Source organism: Poeciliopsis prolifica, unplaced genomic scaffold, assembly GCF_027474105.1.
Source record: "Poeciliopsis prolifica strain line A6 unplaced genomic scaffold, Auburn_PproV2 SCAFFOLD043, whole genome shotgun sequence".
NCBI lineage: Eukaryota > Metazoa > Chordata > Actinopteri > Cyprinodontiformes > Poeciliidae > Poeciliopsis > Poeciliopsis prolifica.
Genome location: NW_026562418.1, coordinates 1471637 through 1488706, shown reverse-complemented (window position 1 = coordinate 1488706; position 17070 = coordinate 1471637). Strand labels below are relative to the sequence as shown.

The window sequence follows — 17070 nt, the reverse complement described above, 5'->3', positions numbered from 1 at the left end:
GAAAAAAAAAACTGAAATATTTAAAACTGTTGTTAATGGGAGAACTATATTGTGCATTTATAAAACTAAAACATATTGAAATTATAAATATAATATCCTTTATTTTTGTGTTTATGAATCTATTTATTGGCCTTTTGAACTGATGAGAAATTAATTTATTTTCCCCCCACACTAGCAGTTTATGAGCAAATTATGACTCTTTATGATCCTCCTTGCAGCTTTTATGCTAGTCGGCAAAAGTTGGAACAAAACAACAGTCAGTTTTTGTTCAACAATAATTGAATACTTTCACCTTTTTCAAATCTGCACCAACGTAAGAAAAACCTAAAACCACTAAAAACTAAACTGAAACAAAATATTTTACTGATAAAAACTAGCAAAAACAAAGCTAAATGGTTTTAGAGAAACAAAAAGTCACAATGAAGGAAAACTAAACCATAATGGAAGAACCCAAAACTATTACGCCGCTTACAGTGGACTGTCCACAATAAATGCTGGACCCAAGAGCCTCAAACACTGACATGTTTCTAAACCGAGCACAGAGTGGGTGAGGTGGTGGTGGTGTTGGGGGGCACAGCTTTGAGAAACACTCACCATTAGCAGCCCTAAGACCCCCCACCGTCCAGCCTCTTTCACTCTGAGCCTCCTCTCTTCGAGCCTTTGACCATCACAAGGATGCCACACAAACCCCGGCCCCCTCCCCCTCGTGAGGCTGCCGCCCCCATGCCGGCTGCTGGCCTTTTCCCGGTCGTCTGATCCATATTTCAGAGGCGGCAGCGGAGACACCGAGGGGGTTATAATCCCACATTAAAGAACCGAGGCTCGGCCTTGTGAGCGCACAGTGCGCCAAGGTTCACAAGGTCCTACAAATCTTCAATTTCTGATTTCCGCAGAGTCTGCAGTCAGTTCCCAGGTGCTGAGCCGAGGGAAGAAGATCTTGGTGAAGAAGACACAGTCAGTAGAATCCATTTTAGGGGATTCTTTTTGTATAATAACATGATGTTTATGTAAAATGACCCTAAATCGAAACAGCTATTTCCTGTGCCATTAAAGCTTAAAGACAATAATAGTAATTCACTCTGTTCAGTGGTCATATGCAGAAGTGGGTAGAGTACCCAGAAATTGTACTCAACGTATTTCCACTCAAGTACAAAAACATATTTGGTAAAAAGTCAACTCAAGTACTGAGTAACTGGTCATTTAATATGTAGAGATTACATCAGCAGACGAACCAAAATACGAAGTTAGGTGGGAATTTTAGTATTTGAAAGGCTAAAACGAAAGTAATGCTCACAAACAGCACAATTACAAAAATAACAATAGCAGTCTAGAGGCACATTTCTCCAAATTATTATAAAACTTATGAAACTTTAGCAAAACCTTCAGATGTGTCTGTCTCTGTTGTCGTTTTGGTTCAAACGAGCTTTTTCTTCATCCAGTGAAGTTACTCAGTGGGTAAACATCCAGGAATTTTACTCCAGTCAGGATCAATACTTCAACGTATTTTTACTCAAGTAAAGGCAAGAAGTAGTCGTCCAAGAAATGACTCAAGAGTAAAAAAGTATTTAGTGAAAAGTCTACTCAAGTAGTAACTGATTAAGACGTTGATCGTTTTAACATTTGAACATGACATCATCGGGCGGATCGAGACGTAACGTTGCGTGGAAATTTTGTTATTTTAAAAGCCAAAACAAAAATAATTCATATGAATGACAAAATCAGCCAAAATCAATTTAATTCAGTATAAAACTTATAAATCTTTAAGAAAAATTTTAGCTTTTTGGTTGAAACAAATTTGTTCTTCATCAGTGCCGTTACAGTAGATAGTGTGTCCAGAACAAAAAGTCATAAAAAATATTTTGTTTTCCCCACCAAAAAAATAAACTCAAGTGAATGTAACTGCAGTTATTATCCAACTCAAATGTGAAGATTCTGTATGAAGCAACAGAGAGTTTAATCACATTGTTAGATTTTCTTTTCCTATTTGTATGTTTACTGCATCCCACAATGCAACACAAATCTGGCTACAGGAAGGCGTTTGGATCTAGTTTGCATCATACGACCTGGTAGCTTTGTCGGATCACGTTCACTCCGTAAACAAGCAAACTGTCCGGTACCGAACCGAGACCGCAGCCTCAAAGTGGTGGTTCTGGTCTAGTGCCATTGGCTGTTTTCACATCCGCAAAAACTGCACCACGAACGACGCGCCTCCAGGTCTTGAGATGAAACGTCTGAGGACATGCCATAGTGATGTGTGCTCCCCCACCTGTTGCTGACCAAAACATGGCTGCTCGACGTCTCCGTCACTAAAAAGAAGGACAGAAAAGTTTTTGTCTCTTTCGAAATATTTTAAGTTGCGGAAAACGCAAACAGTCACGGCCTGATGTTTAAAGACGCATCAACCATCTCTGCTTTAAAACCAGCGGACATACTGTAAAGTTTCAGAGGTTAGCTTCAAAACCGCTGCGTTTCTGTTTCAGTCAAATCTTTGCTGTGGTTTAAAGCTCCTGTCGCGAGATGCCAGAGAACGGAATAGAGCATGCAAGACGGTTCTGCACAAACTTCACCAAAAAACAGGAATTTGTTCACTGCCCGGATGTGGAGAGAACAAGAACAAAGTTCTTTGCAGCCAAAACATTTCGTACTCCAGGAAAAGTAAAGCGCAGAACACCTGGGAAACCAGCATAGGCTTCCCTGGATGTTCCTGCACATTTAAGATCTCTGACAAATCAGGCAACACATTACAAGAACCCGAGTGCAGAACAAACTATGAGAACTCTCAAGGTAAACCACATTGTTCCTGTAGTTTTTTAGTCATACAGCACTACCCCTCCCTCAAATGCTGCAGTATACTGTAGTCAATTAGCCAGAAGGAAACTACAATTTACGTACTACGGGTCATTTTGGATTCTTATCTGAAAGTATTCTGCTGTTGCAAACCGACAGTGTTTATCTTTTAAGAGATAAACCCCAACGGCTCTGAACGGAGGAAAGGCTAAACGCCCTTATCTTGTCAGCTGGCTGAAAGAAATATGTCTCATATTAACCTCCCACTGGTTTAAAAATATACCTGACAGTATGAGTCTATGGGCCCCATATGGTCGTGTTTCATGACTGGATGGGTAGTAAGTGGACTGGGCACAAGATGGACGTCAAAACAAACCTCCTAAGTATCCCAAACTCAGTTGGGCACCTGATAGTTCCTCTCTGGGTCTCATTAGGCTATTATGAAAAAAAATGTCAATTCACTCACAAAAAAAAAAAGCGGAGAGGTTTTCAATAACAAACGCTTATACCGACATTTATTTAGGTCCCAAAAAATATACTCTTTAAAGACAAATTCATAATGTGTATTTACAAATTTTCAAGGGTTTTCTTTTTTTTTCATTCACAACAGAAGAGCAGAAAAAAACAAATAGAGAAAAAAAACACATTAAAAGGAGAAAAAAAACAACAAGCAAATCTCTGACATCTCTTTTGCATGTGGACGCTAATACTAGAACTGCTCAAGCTTTCAGAAAAATAGCCTTCATTTAACTGTTCTCCATTAAATAAAATTATTATTCTTTTGTCTGCTCTCCCTCCCCCCACTCTTTTTTCTTAAAGAAAGTTTTTTTTGTGTTTTTTTTTGCTCCGTCGTCTCATAACGTCGTCGTCAGAACCCGCTGCGGCGTCGTTCCGTGGTGAGGTCTGAGGAGAGGGAACCAAACACAAAGCGATTTATTCAAAAACAGTAATAATTTAATAAATAAATAAAGGAGCAAAAAGTGTCATTCAACACCAGCCTCCTCTTATGGAAATTAAATGAACGGGTTCATTGCTGACGTTGCCATCTCACACACTCAATCGCAGGGGAGCGGATGAGGGGGGGTTCTGGGGGGGGTGGGGGGGGGTGGACTGTGTCTGAATAAATAGCGTCGCATTATTTAAATGGCATTGGGTGGCGATAAAGCCGCTGACGGAGCAGGAGGGCTGATATCTTGCTCTGCTGCCTGGCGAGGCGTTCAGGCGCTCGGTCACATGACTCGCGCGCCCCTGCTGCCCGGCTCGCATGTGACGCTGTTTACCTCCGCTCCGAGCTTCATGTGGCAGCAGCCTGACAGAATTAGAGCTGATGGGGTCGCAATGAGCGAGGCATGATCACCTGTCAGTGATGAGCTGAAAGGGAGACTTCAGGGAATCGGGTCTGCGCTCCCTGTCCTCATCTGCAAAAGAAAAAAAAAAAAAAGAAGTACAATCAGATCTTGTCCAGAACTAACTGTTCATACACATTTATAGCAATATTATTATGGCAGGACTAATTCATTTTGATGTATTTTCTTTTTTCTGGACGACCTGAGATTTCTTTTCTTTTCTTTTTTTTTTTTTTTTTGTGTGTTCAGTGAATACTCCATGCAATAATCTGCTTGGTTTATCATAGACAGAAACTTTTTAAACTTCCTTTAATAATTCATTGAGCTTCAGGACAGTCCTTCTGTACTGTCCTGTGACTAGGATCAAATGGAATATATGTATGATTGAATTTCAATTACTTTTATGTTGTGAGTTGAGGTGTTTGTTGTGAAGTGGTGCTATGTAAATAAAATTTAAATTGAATGACGACACAAAATAATGGCCTAAACTATCTATCTATCTATCTATCTATCTATCTATCTATCTATCTATCTATCTATCTATCTATCTATCTATCTATCTATATCTATATATATATCTATATATATATATATATATATATATATATATATATATATATATATATATATATGTTTTTATTAATTTATTTTTTCAAAAAGTGAAGTTACTTAATTATTTTAGGCAGGTGGCCACGTGCTGTTACAAAAAAGTCACCGACACATAATGGTTAACGCAGGTAAACGTGGCTACCATCTCTTTTTGGGCTGAAGCTTCCCGATGACTCCACGTCGCTGTCGTCCTCCGAGTCCGACGTCCCCGCGCCGGGCGCCGCGGCGGCGGCGGCGGCGGGCGCCGGCACCGCTCCGTGCAGCGGCAGGTGTCCGGGCGGCGCGCCGCCCAGCAGCGACCGCATGTTCAGAATAGAGTTGGCGTTGATCAGGGCCGCGTTGGCCCAGTTGTGCAGCTTGCCGATCTGACAGGTGTATATTCCGTGACCCGGCAGCAGGGCCGGGTGGCCGGCGGAAGCCAAAGCCGCCTGTTGCGCGAAGGCCGCGGGGGGAGCAGCCTTGTGCGAGCCGCTGTCGGGGGCCGTGGCGGTCTCCGCCAAAGACCAGATTTTCGGTTTGCTCTGCGGCGCTCTCTGGCACTCCGGTAGGCTCGGCGAACGCTCCGCCGCCAGCTTGTCCCCGGCCTCCGCCGGCACCGTCCTCCTGCTCTCCGTGGAGGCCTGCTCCCGGACGGAGTCGGGCTCCCCGGCTCGCTGCTCCTCCTCCGGCCTCTCAACGTCGACCGTTTCCAAATCGATCTCCTCCTCTTCCTCCTCGCCGTCGCTGCCGGTCTTGCCGTGCTCGTCCTCGTTGTCGCTGCTGAAGATGCGGCCGTCCCGGTCCTCGGCGCTGCGGCCCCAGGTCACCTTGTTCTCCTTCTTCAGGCGCCTGCGAGCGTTCGCGAACCACGTGGAGACCTGGGAGCGGAGAGAACACATTAAAAATATATTCTGTAATACATGACAAGGCGCAAGCTGTTCTTTAAGAGTTACGTAGCAGTAAAAAAAGAGCAGAAATCAACTGCAAACTTTTTTCTCTCTCTCTGTTTTAAAACACCGCAGCCGTTTTAATGATCTCATCATTTCTGCAATAATGCATAAAAACTAGTTTATATAACAAATATTTGATTTAAAAAGCGGATTCTGCGAAATTGTGTCCCGTTTCACCTTTAATGCAAAAAAAAAAAAAATAATAATAATCATTATGATGCATCAGAAATCGCTGCCGCCGCCGCCAACCTGTGTGAGCGTCATCCTGGTGATGATGGCCAGCATGATCTTCTCCCCCTTGGTGGGGTACGGGTTCTTCTGGTGCTCCTGCAGCCAGGCCTTCAGGGTGCTGGTGGTCTCCCTGGTGGCCGTCTTGGCCCGGGACGGGTCCCCGTACGGGTACTGGCCGTACGGGTAGAAACCCTGAGCGGCGTGGACGGGCAGCGAGGCCGCCGAGTGGGAGCCCGGGCCGTCCTTCAGCTCGTACTGGGAGCCCTGGGAAACAGCAGCCGGGGGGGAAGAGAGGGGGAAGGCAACTTGTTGAATGACGTCTACACTGTAAAACCGGATTTTTTTTTTTTATTCTCTTTTTGGAAGGGATTCGATATTAGTCATACTTTAAACCTTATGAGTTAAATTACATGTCTCAGTTTTTTTTTTAATGTGAAACAATTGTTTACAGTTTGGATTATAATTGCAAAGTGAAGAGTGAGGCCGACATGTTTACACTGGTTTCTATCATGAATGAATGACCTCACGAAATAATAAGGACTGTCACAGGACTTGAGGTTCTGCCTGAATTTTCATTTGCATTGAGCTTTAAATGGTTTCGCACCAGCGCTAATGCTGAGGTCAAACTGAGTGTCCTGCAGGGAAAACGACACGAATCGGGGGAAAAGTTGGTCAGAGCAGATTTCACGTTTTGCTGCTGTTTCAGTCACAGTTTAAAAAAAAAAACAATAATGCATTTTTGTTTCTTGACAGCACTGGAGGATCAATGAGCAGAAATGATCTCAAAACATTGTTTTAGAGTGTAACTCATGTATTTGGGCATTTGGATTTGTAACAGTTTACTGAATTGACCCTCTTTTTTTTGTTAAACTGCAGAAAGTTATGTTGGTTAAGTTTATTGGATAAATTGCAACAGTTATTTTAACCAGTGTATTAAATATCGACCCACCAAAATAACTATTTCAAAAACTAAATAATTTAGTTTTACGCCAAACAACTAATACTATTATATACACTGTAGATTTATATATATATAAATGTGATGGTATGTTTTTAAAGTATAAAAAATATATAGCCTATATTTAATTTTGTTTTTGTAGAATTACATATTTTTGTACAACAATTTCAGATAAATTTCTAATGTTTTAGCGGTGTTATGAAGAAAAAAAGTTGACACGTTGTTACTCAAAATTCAGAAGATTTTAAAGAAATAACTCAACTTACAATACCGGTGTTTTGCAGAAACGGCGTTTTCTTTTTTGTGTGTTTTTTTTTTTTGTTGTTGTTGTTGTTTTTTTCCCAGCGAAAAGTTTACTTTCTGCACGTTTAAATGCGCAGACAGGAGGAAAAACAAACACGGTCTGCGCATGGACCTGGTCCTGGAACACCTGAGCAGCGGCTCTTACCATCTGGGATATGAGGGCGAGGTCCGCCGCTCCGCTGTACGGCAGAAAGGCACTGTAGTTCGGAGCCGCCCACGGGCTTCCGTACATCCCCAGCATAGAGCCGACAGCCGCGGCCGTCGCGGAGGAGCTCACCGCGCCCTCCGAGCCTCCGTCCCGGGCGGCCGAGGCCGGCCGCTCGCTGCCGTACACCTCGTGTGAGGCACCGAGGAACTGGGGGAACCCCAGCTGAGGGAAAGACATGTCCCTCAGAGGGAAGAGGGGGGCAAAAAAAGACAAAGGGTCCGTGCGGTACAGAGCTCCACAAAAGTCAAAAGAGGAATATAGCAAGACAAAAAACAACAACAAAAAAAGAAAGTAGAAATCCTCAGATAGAAAAAAAGGGGAGTGGGGGGAGGAGGAGGAGGTGGGAGGTTGGTGGTGGTGGTGGGGGGGTGCTGCTGTCTAAACCTAAAGATACCCCCTTTATTTCAGAAACTGCCAAGCGTCTCCTCCTCTCCGCCGCCACGGAGTAGCGAATGTCAGAGCCGCAGTTTGGCACCTCGAGAGCGGAGTGATGCGAGCGTCTGGCCGCGGGAGCTTTGTGGATGTGGAGCTGACGGACTGATTGGCAGCCTACTTAAGCACCAAGCTCCTCCTATGCCCGGGGCAGGCGATTAGTGCATTGGTTAGCCCAGGTCGCGCGTACGTATGCGTGTGTGTGTGTGTGTGTGTGTGTGTGTGTGTGTGCCGAAGTGTGTTATTTAATTTCAGCAGAGCATGTGATGGTGTGTGCGCATATATATGCCTGTATCGTTATTATTATTATTATTATTATTATCAATATTCGTAATTACCTTTTTTTTCCAAATCTATATATAGGGTTATATATATATATATATATATATATATATATATATATATATATATATATATATATATATATATATATATATATATATATTTTTTTTTTTTTGTTTGTTTTTTTTTTTTTTTTTTGTTTGAAGGGTATTCGGGGACATTCTTGCCACGCTGATCGGCCCGCTGGCATCAGTCCTCGGTCAGGCCCCCCAGGGAAGCTCCGTGATTGTAGTCAGGAGTCAGTGGAGCGTCGTGTTTTCAGGGCAAAGATAGAGAATGCTGAAGGTAATGTCAGAGATGGGAGAGGATACCAGAAGGCAGAGAACTACGGAGGACTGTGGAGTGAAAAAAAATGACAAACAGGGCCGTCCGAAGGCTGAATGAGGCCCCGAGCAGACATTTATTTTGGGGGGGCCGTTTCCAGCCAACCCATGAAGGCGTAATATTGTATTTGGTCTGACATATTGATTGTTGCATGTTGTCATCTTCCTAAAATAATGTAGTCAGGTTTTTTTTTTTTTTTTTGCCTAATTCATCTTTTGGCACAAAAAGGTGTTTTTGTTTCTCTTATTTTAAAAAAACTATTTTTGGTAAAAAAATGACTTAGGTTATTATTTTAGGACGGTGATGACATACAATTATAACATCCATACAATGTATTTATTATTATTATCATTATGGTTTTGAACCAACCTCCTTTTGTATAGCTATTTTCAATAGCAATAGGGTAACTTTGAGTTGTCTTCACTTCTTGACAACATCTGCACTGAAGAGTGGATGGTATAGTTCTTAGAATGTTGCATTCACTGGTCGTAAAAATAATGGATTTTTAAGTTTCGGACTAGTTAAATATCCAAGTATTTTGTTCTTTCGCTGATTATTTATTGCATCTCTAAGTTTGTTTACTATGTAGAGTAAGACGGACGTTACCTGGTAATGCTAGCTAACTTGAGTTACCGAAAAGTCGCCAAAGTGGAACTCGTAGTTTGGTTTCTGTAGTTTTATAAAATATGATAATGCAGCTATTTTAGATCCTTCAGTGTTAGAAGCTCCATTTATGTTTCTGTTTTAATCGTTACTTTATTGTTGATTTGTTTTGATCTCACTAGTTTAGCCAATTTTCAATATTTCTCCCTTTCTCAATTTACCGGCGTGCTTCCCATCCCAGCTGCTCCACATCTCCCGATTTCCCTGCACCTGCTCTCTTCCCCGGCTGCCTCCACTCACCTCTGATTAGCCCCTCTGGTTCCTATGCCTCTTTCTGCCCTCCCTCGGTGTACTGAAGCTTTCTGGTTTGTTCTCCACCGGTTTCTCCTTGCCCAATGTTTTCCTCCGTCGTACATTTCAAGCTTCTTTTCAGTTTTCCCATTAAAAGACTTGGCTCCTCCTTAGCCTCCAAATTTGACAGTTTCCACATCGCGGCTGTGTAGAGACAGCTCCAAACAAAAAGGTGTGTTTGGAGGTGAATGTAGTGATCTAGTCCCAGCCGGTTCAGTAGTGCAGAAACAACTTTTTAAAAGCCTTATAAGCCTCGATATCAGTAACCCGTGTTCACTCCATTCTATTCATTTTCCGGAATAAATTAGGTTGAAATGACTGAATCTTGTTGCTCTTCTTTCTCAGCCTCGAGAAATAGCAACGACAAAAAAATTCAATCGGCATTAAAATGTCTCGTTTTCTGTGTGAATCCTGAAATGTTAACGTTTGTTTTCTGTTTTGTTTTAACTGAACTGTTCATTGTACATATGTGTCCAGCAAACAATAAAATGAGTGTCTGAAGCGCCTCACGGTCGTGTGGAAACAAAAATCTCCCACACGTTTCTGAACGTGGCCGGTTTTTGATCAGATCTGGAACTTTGTTAAACAGTTGAAGTTCTCCACGTCACTTGGATCCAAAACATTCCGTTTTCGCGTCGCGCCACAAGTTCTTGCAAAGCATGCTTCTGCCTCAGGCCGGCTCTGCTCAGAGCAGGAACAATCCGACGCTCCAAATAAAAAAAAAAAACGTATGTAAAAAGTGACGTTTGGAGAATCAGGGGGGAGAAAAGATGATTGTTTCCTCATTGAGGCGTCTCGGCTATCAGGACAGGCACTCTGCTTCGGTTTTATTCGTTAAAACGCGCACACACACACACACACACACACACACACACACACTCCTCGTGCTCACACACTCCGTCACACTCACACTCAGGCGGTGCTAATGAGGTCGAGCACCCTGCACCCTGCTCAGAGGCCCCGTGGCCCTCCCAGGCTCCCTCAGAGGTTAGCTGTGTAATTACTCCATCCCCATAAATACAGATTCATCATTTCACACTCTGAGCCTCTGATGAGCTTGGCTGAGCTGAGAGTGAGCGAGAGAGAGAGAGAGAGTGAGGGATGAGGAGTGTGTGTGCGTATTTAGGTGTGTGTGTGTTTAATGATTTAATTACAGTGCTTAAAGCCCACTCTGGCTAAGTGATGGTCCGCTCTTCTGTGTCTTCTTCCTCCCGTTTCCTCTCCCTCTTCGATGCTGGCACCTAGAGGGGCTTTACTCATGAATCTCAAAGCTGTTTTTTTTTTTTTCCTAAACCCACATTATGATGAGCACTGCCACTGCCGCTATATATATGCTTGTGTGTGTGTGTGTGTTCGAGAGAAACACAGAGAAAGAGGGAGAGGGAGAGAGGATGCTTAATCTCCATGGCATTTTAAATGGCATTCATGGAGGGCGGCTCGATCCTCATTGCCAAGGTAAATGGAGCCAGGGGACTCTCCATTTCAGCTCGATAAAAGAGCAATGTTAAAGACCCTCACCGTTACCCTCCCCTCCTCTTCCTCACCCATCCCCTCTCTCTCTCTCTCTCTTTCTCTCTGCCTCCCCGCTCACTTAAAATTAATGTTTTTCTCATGACAGGGGAGGGAAACGAGACATATCCACCATCTAATAGGATAATATAGCCCCCCCATTCACCACCTTCACCGTCACCGCCCCTCCCTCCGCGCTCCCCTCCCCGCCTTTGTAGCTGCCTGATTTCCATAGTGTCTCTGTGGAGAGGCAGTTAATGAATTCCTCTGAGCTGGAGAAAGGGGGAGAACGGTTTGGCGGTTTAGAGAAAGAGGGAGAGAGACAGAGAGAGAGAAAGAGGTAGGGGGAGGAAAAGCTTTGAGCTATGCCATTCAACTTCACAGCCTCGGCCTGTTTGTGCATTCACCGCATGTGTTTGTGTGTGTGTGTGTGTGTGTGTGTGTGTGTCTTTTAACATGAACCTGCTAAGACTACCAAATATTTAGACTGGCCTCAGACCTCACTCTGTGTTTTTTTTTTTTTTTTTAAACAGTGACGGTGGATTGAGGGATCTCTGGAGGCAGCTTGACTCTATTTGAATCCAATTCCCTGCTATTAGCTTGGCCCAGACAAAGGAATAACTTACCGTAGGAAAGCCCTTCAAATAAAGTCCCACTATCCAGTTCCTCCTGGGCAATTTGCACCGAGGTAAATGAAGACACCCCAAAAAATATCATGAAGCTGACACGTTTTCTCTCTCTCTCTCCGGCTGGTACGGCAGAGTTTTACAGCGTGTGCAAACTTTATTTAGCCACAGTTAGGTTGGCTTTATTATTTAAGTAAAATCTTCCACATGGCGATATAAGAACCTGGCAGAAGTTTTGTTTTTGTTTTTTGGATGGGGGGGATGTTCGCCTCTGAAAAATTCAAGATGACCATCACTTGCGGTGGCCATCAAGTGATTTTTCTGCTGGTTTATCACAGAGGAATACTTTGTGTCGAATCATGATTTCCTTATTCTAAACTGCTAAACACAAAAAATGAGCACAAGCTAACACCAAACCACAGAAAGCTGACATTAAATAAGACGATTAGCTGAAGCTAATGCTCAGCGCATAACAAATTTAGCCGACGCTAATGCTAAACACATAGCCAAATTAGCTGAAGTTAAAGCTAAACTGCTAAGGACATCAAAAAAACAAAACAAGCTGAAGCTAAAGCTAAATACGCAATAAACTTAGTTGAAGTCAAAGCTAAACTGCTAAGCACTTAAAAAAATTAGCTGAAGCTAACACTACATATAAAAAAGTTAACACTAAACCACTAAACAAATAAAATAACTAGCTGAAATTGGCTCTAAACACACAAACTAATGCTAACCATTAAGACGACCGTCTCTCCGTCTGTGCCACACGTCTTCTTCTCCTTCTCGTCGGCAGCTGGTGTCAGGCTCGCAAACAGCACAGCTAGTTAGGTTTTGGCGTCTGATTTGCTACATATTGATAATTTAAAGTTTAATAAATAGGACGACCAAAGTTGAAAACATACAATGCGATAGAAAGTTCATAAAGATGGGAAACAGCTTATGGCAGTAATCGGTTTTAGACGCTGAACATTACTTTATCTTACAAAATTACACAGCTAAATGTATTTTATTTGGACTCAATTGAGTAATTGAAAGTACTATTGAGCTCCTGAGAAGTGGAAGGAGATTTTCTTTCTAATTTAGAAGCATATGTGTATCTATCTGAAAAGTGTGGTGTGGATTTGTTTTCAAAGTGCTTGGATGGTTTGACACAGAGCAGTTTATAGAAGAACCCCAGCATCTGAAAATGAAAACAAATGTTGCAGTTTTGGTCCACATTCGAACCGAGTCATCAGATATTAATTACATCATGGAAAAAAAAAAGTAATATCATTGCAATTCTTCTTGAGCTGACAAAGTCAAATGACTTTTTTTTTTTTTTTTTTTTTAGAAATTAACATTCATTAGTTTATGTTGTTTTAAAAATAAACATATTTTGCTAACCAAAAAAATCCGCCAAACTACATTCTTGTTATCGGTTTCCAGGATGTGCCTAGCAGGAAGTGAGGACGACCTACGGGGGGGTTATGAAGAAAATCCCCTCATCACATACTTGACAGCAGAGATAAGCAGTGATGGATTCAGTTCTGACCTGCCGTTAAAACAGACGGATCACTCTGATGCAGATCAGATAAGCCTGTCAGCCTCAAGTAACGCATCAATGGAGATCCTTCTCACTCTTTCGCTGTCGCTGCTTTCCTGTTACACATGTGAGCAAAAGTTTGTGAATATTTAGCTAATTTTGCAAAGAAAAACCCTTCATTGTGGCGTTTCCATTAGAAAAGAAATGCACTTAAAATCACGCATGAATAAGTTTGCTAACGCAATAAATGATCCTCCAACTACTTCCTGTCGTCTTCTTTGTATTTCGTGCCAGTGGCGATGGAGCGGCACCAAAAAAAAAAAGTGCTTCCGTTGCAGTTTTGCAAAATAAACCAATTTCGATATAGACAATTTCCACAGTCATATGGTCAATAGAAACACAGATCCTGTGGCTAGCTAACATTTCTTAATGGCCTCATATCACCTGTTACATCACTGCGACCTGAAAAGCCACTTTGCTGGCGGACAGATTCTTCTGTTTGAACACTTTGACCCAGAGGGAGACGGGGCCGGGGCGGGAGGAAACGGGACAAAGAGGCCGTCATTAGCAATTAACGGGCGAGCTAGCAGCTCGCTAGCAGCTGTTTGCTAGCAGCTCCTTTGGAAGTCCGGTGGGGCTCATTTACAGTGGATGAGGGCGGATAACAAACCCCCGACCTCCGGCGAGCGGGGTCGCTTTCCGAAACGGCAACACCGTTCCACGTTCGCCGTTTTGTTACCAACGTTGGCCAAGAGCTATCGTTGAAAAGCTCTTCATCATCCCCAGCAATTGAAAACGCGACAATAAACAAGCAATGTTGAACAAGATTGCTGATTAGAGAGAGAGGGAGAGAGAGAGAGGGAGAAAATGGTGGATTCAGTCCTCCTTTTTGCCACAGAAAGACTTAGCGGGGGTCTTTTCTCATGGCCAGGGGATCTGATTGTTTTCTAAACGGATTATTAACTCTTTTGTTACAGTAGGGGTCACTTTAATGCTTCTTAGTCCCATTAGCATTGCTTTAAAGAGCACACACACACAAAGATTGCTGTGTTCTAGGATTTGGCGTTTCGTGTCTTTGTTGCTCACGGTGGGAGCGGAATGATACCGTTATAATGCTGTTAAAGACAATACTTCAACTTAACAGAGGGGAGCGTGAGGGATGAGGGTGTGTGTGTGGGTGTGTGTGTGTGGCTCGTGATGAAAAGGTGCCCTTAGGAAGACCAGTGAGCTTAATGCAATGGTGCTGACTTCAATGGATACCTCAAAGAAAGTGGCATTACGCAGCCCTCTCCATTAAAAATCCCTAACAAGTCCTTGAATGAGAGAGAAGGATCAGCTCAGTCTTCACCGGGGAAAACACTGGATCATCAAATCCGGGGGAGTCAGCAAGGGCTCAGAGCACCTACTAAATGATGAGTACATTTATCCGTCGTTTCTCCATGCAGAATTTGCTTTGTAGTCTTAAAAAAAACAAACAAAAGAAGACTCCTAACTGAGAGGCAGAGCAAGCCGCTCTTGGGAAAAGTTGCAGTTATCGAGCACACCAATGCAACGCTTGTGGCAGAATGACCCCGGGGACCTCGGGATCTGGGCCGGGCGACGGGCCCCCACCTTTGAGATGGGAGGATGAAGAGGGTATCCCTTACAGGTCTGACCCGGAGCCACCCTTACCATCATAGCGGGAGGTCAGAGGTCAGATCAATCGGGTCCCAGTGTCTGTAACCGGACTTAACCCCCACCTCCAGAACTGCAGGTGAAGAGGTTGATGATGAAGGTCTGGGATTGTCTTTCATATCGCTGAGGCAGAAGCCTCTGAAATGCATAGCACAAGTCACGCCGACTTTAGCATGTCTTGAGAATTTAAGTGTGTTATCAGCCGAACTTCTGCAAAAATGTGTACATTTCATTTATTTTAAAATATTTAGTAATATTATCAATATTTTATTGTGAGATCCTTTCTGTCTGACAAAATGTCCTGGAGGGAACATCCAAAAGCTAACTAGCTACTTTGTTAGCCAGCTATCCATCTTGCTAGCTAGCTAGCTAGCTATCTTCCTTCTTCTGTCTTTATATTTTTTCTGGTTTCTCTCAAGCCTCCAGAAACTATGCTAGCTCTGTGTATCATAAACATAATCCCAGTGATCATGCACAGATTGAAACAGATTTTCCTATCCTGGTCAAAACTGTTCAAAAAAATCCACAAGGTTCGTCTCGGGGCACTATGATGATCTTTCCAGCAACTCTTTTCGAGTGAATGGGAAAAGTGCTACTTAGCCTTTTTTCAGAATCAGTGAGATATTTAAAGTAAAGTAAGATGAAGCATAAAAGCTGTAGGAAGGCACACTTGCATTCACAATAAGGCAAAAAAACAAAAAAAAAAAAAAAACAAGGCAAGGTTATTTGTATAGCACATTTTTAGCAACAAGGCAATTCAAAGTGTTTTGCATGATTAGAAGGAAGCTAAAACAGCGCAAAGCAAAAGAAACATTACATTGCAGTGACAAAGAGAGCGAAAACGACGACAGGTTGAAAGGCAGACGACGCTTTATGATGCTCCCGTTGTGATCAATCGAAGGAAACTAAACTAATGCCTTGATTTGAAGGAACTCAGTGATGCGCTGTATTTTTCTAGTTTTCGTGAGCAGCTGCAGCTGTCTGACTTTACCTGCGAAGAGACTGATGCAGTTATCAATTTGAGAAAAGATAAACTCATAGTCTCTCCAGATCTTGTCGGGACATTGTCAGAGGGCTGACTTTGCAGCAGTCTTTATGTGGGTCCAAAGGTTCAGGTCTGACTCCATCAGTACACCTGGATTTCGGGCTGATCACTGGTCTTTAGCTGTGACAACTGGTCCAAAAATGATTACTTTTGCTGCTATTCAGCTGGAGAAAGTTTTTGTCCCCACATTTGTTGTTTTTTTTTTGTTGTTAAAAACTGAAAGAATATTATTCTGCAGAAACTTTTAACAAGCAAAAAAAAAAAAAAACATCAGCCAAAAAGATAATTGGTCTTAATTATTAAAGCCCACACACACCATTTCCACAAAATTCATATCCTCCACACAAATATCTCCACTCTTCCAGGATAAACTCCTCACACTTGGGCAAACATATAAAATAACCTGCAATAACTGCACAGACATGCTGCTGGGTGAGCATCCTGCTCTTAAGCTCCGTCAACTTCCTCATAAAACCCTACGCTCATTGAATGCATCTCCACCCTGCCATGAGGTAGGTCTGACTTCCAGGTCAAGAACCTTAAAAATGTGCTCACTGAATGGAAAATCACTGTTCATGTATGAAAATATTATGTCTTTTGCAACTAAATATGCATAGTGGTAAAAAAAAAAAAAAATCTTTAAAGATCGCAGATAACTTATGGAAAAAAGGAAGAGAGAAAAAACAATTCAGGCTCATAAATCTTTTATTGCGGTGATGTCATCGACTTGTGTCAGTCAGAGCTATTTCTGCAGATTTTTCAAGTTAGCAGGAAATAACAGGCTTTCTTTACAAGCTTTAAAAAAACTACATGTAATATAAATCTAGTAGTGTACGTCAGTGACACTCAACTCTCCCACTAACTGCACTGGCTGCCATAATATGGGAGCATGTTCCTCCTGTCTGTATGTCACCAATAAAATGGCTAACAAACATTTTACACATAAACTAATTTTCCATAGTTTAGCTTATATATATAAAGTACTGTGTTTGTTGTCACCAACTGTGTGTAACGTGTTTCATGTGCAGAGGAGCCATCATAAGCAGCAGAGAACAGATTGGAGGTGAGGCAGGCAGTTCTCCTGCCTCGTGGCAGGGGGCGCTCTTGATCCCAGACATCGGTTTTGCGACTCCGCAACTGCAGAGTGACAGCAAGCTAGCCGTACAGTAAATAAGTAAAGTACAGCGATACTTTCTACACAGAAACAGCTTTCTGAAGTGGATTTTCAGTTGCAGCAGTTTGATGTTTACGGAGTATACAAGAAAAGACAT

The 17070-nt window shown here is 42.5% G+C and overlaps 1 protein-coding gene across 1 annotated transcript; it reads right to left on the bottom strand.

The window, feature by feature from the left end:
• Window positions 1-3273: 3273 nt before the first annotated feature.
• irx1b (iroquois homeobox 1b) lies at window positions 3274-7878 on the bottom strand. Its single transcript, XM_055055810.1, has 5 exons — window positions 7309-7878; window positions 5921-6166; window positions 4885-5599; window positions 4145-4205; window positions 3274-3690 (listed from the first exon to the last, which is right to left on the bottom strand). Exons 1-5 carry the CDS (start codon window positions 7546-7548, stop codon window positions 3642-3644), a joined length of 1311 nt encoding a protein of 436 aa, XP_054911785.1. The 5' UTR covers window positions 7549-7878; the 3' UTR covers window positions 3274-3641.
• Window positions 7879-17070: the final 9192 nt, after the last annotated feature.

Excerpts from the sequence above, each read along its gene's own strand:
- irx1b (XM_055055810.1), bottom strand. The coding sequence starts at position 7,548 with ATGTCTTTCCCTCAGCTGGGGTTCCCCCAGTTCCTCGGTGCCTCACAC. Across the intron at positions 6,167-7,308 it reads TCGCCCTCATATCCCAGATG|GGCTCCCAGTACGAGCTGAA; the intron begins GTAAGAGCCGCT and ends GCTGTTTCCCAG. Across the intron at positions 4,206-4,884 it reads CTTCAGCCCAAAAAGAGATG|ATGAGGACAGGGAGCGCAGA; the intron begins GTAGCCACGTTT and ends TTTCTTTTGCAG.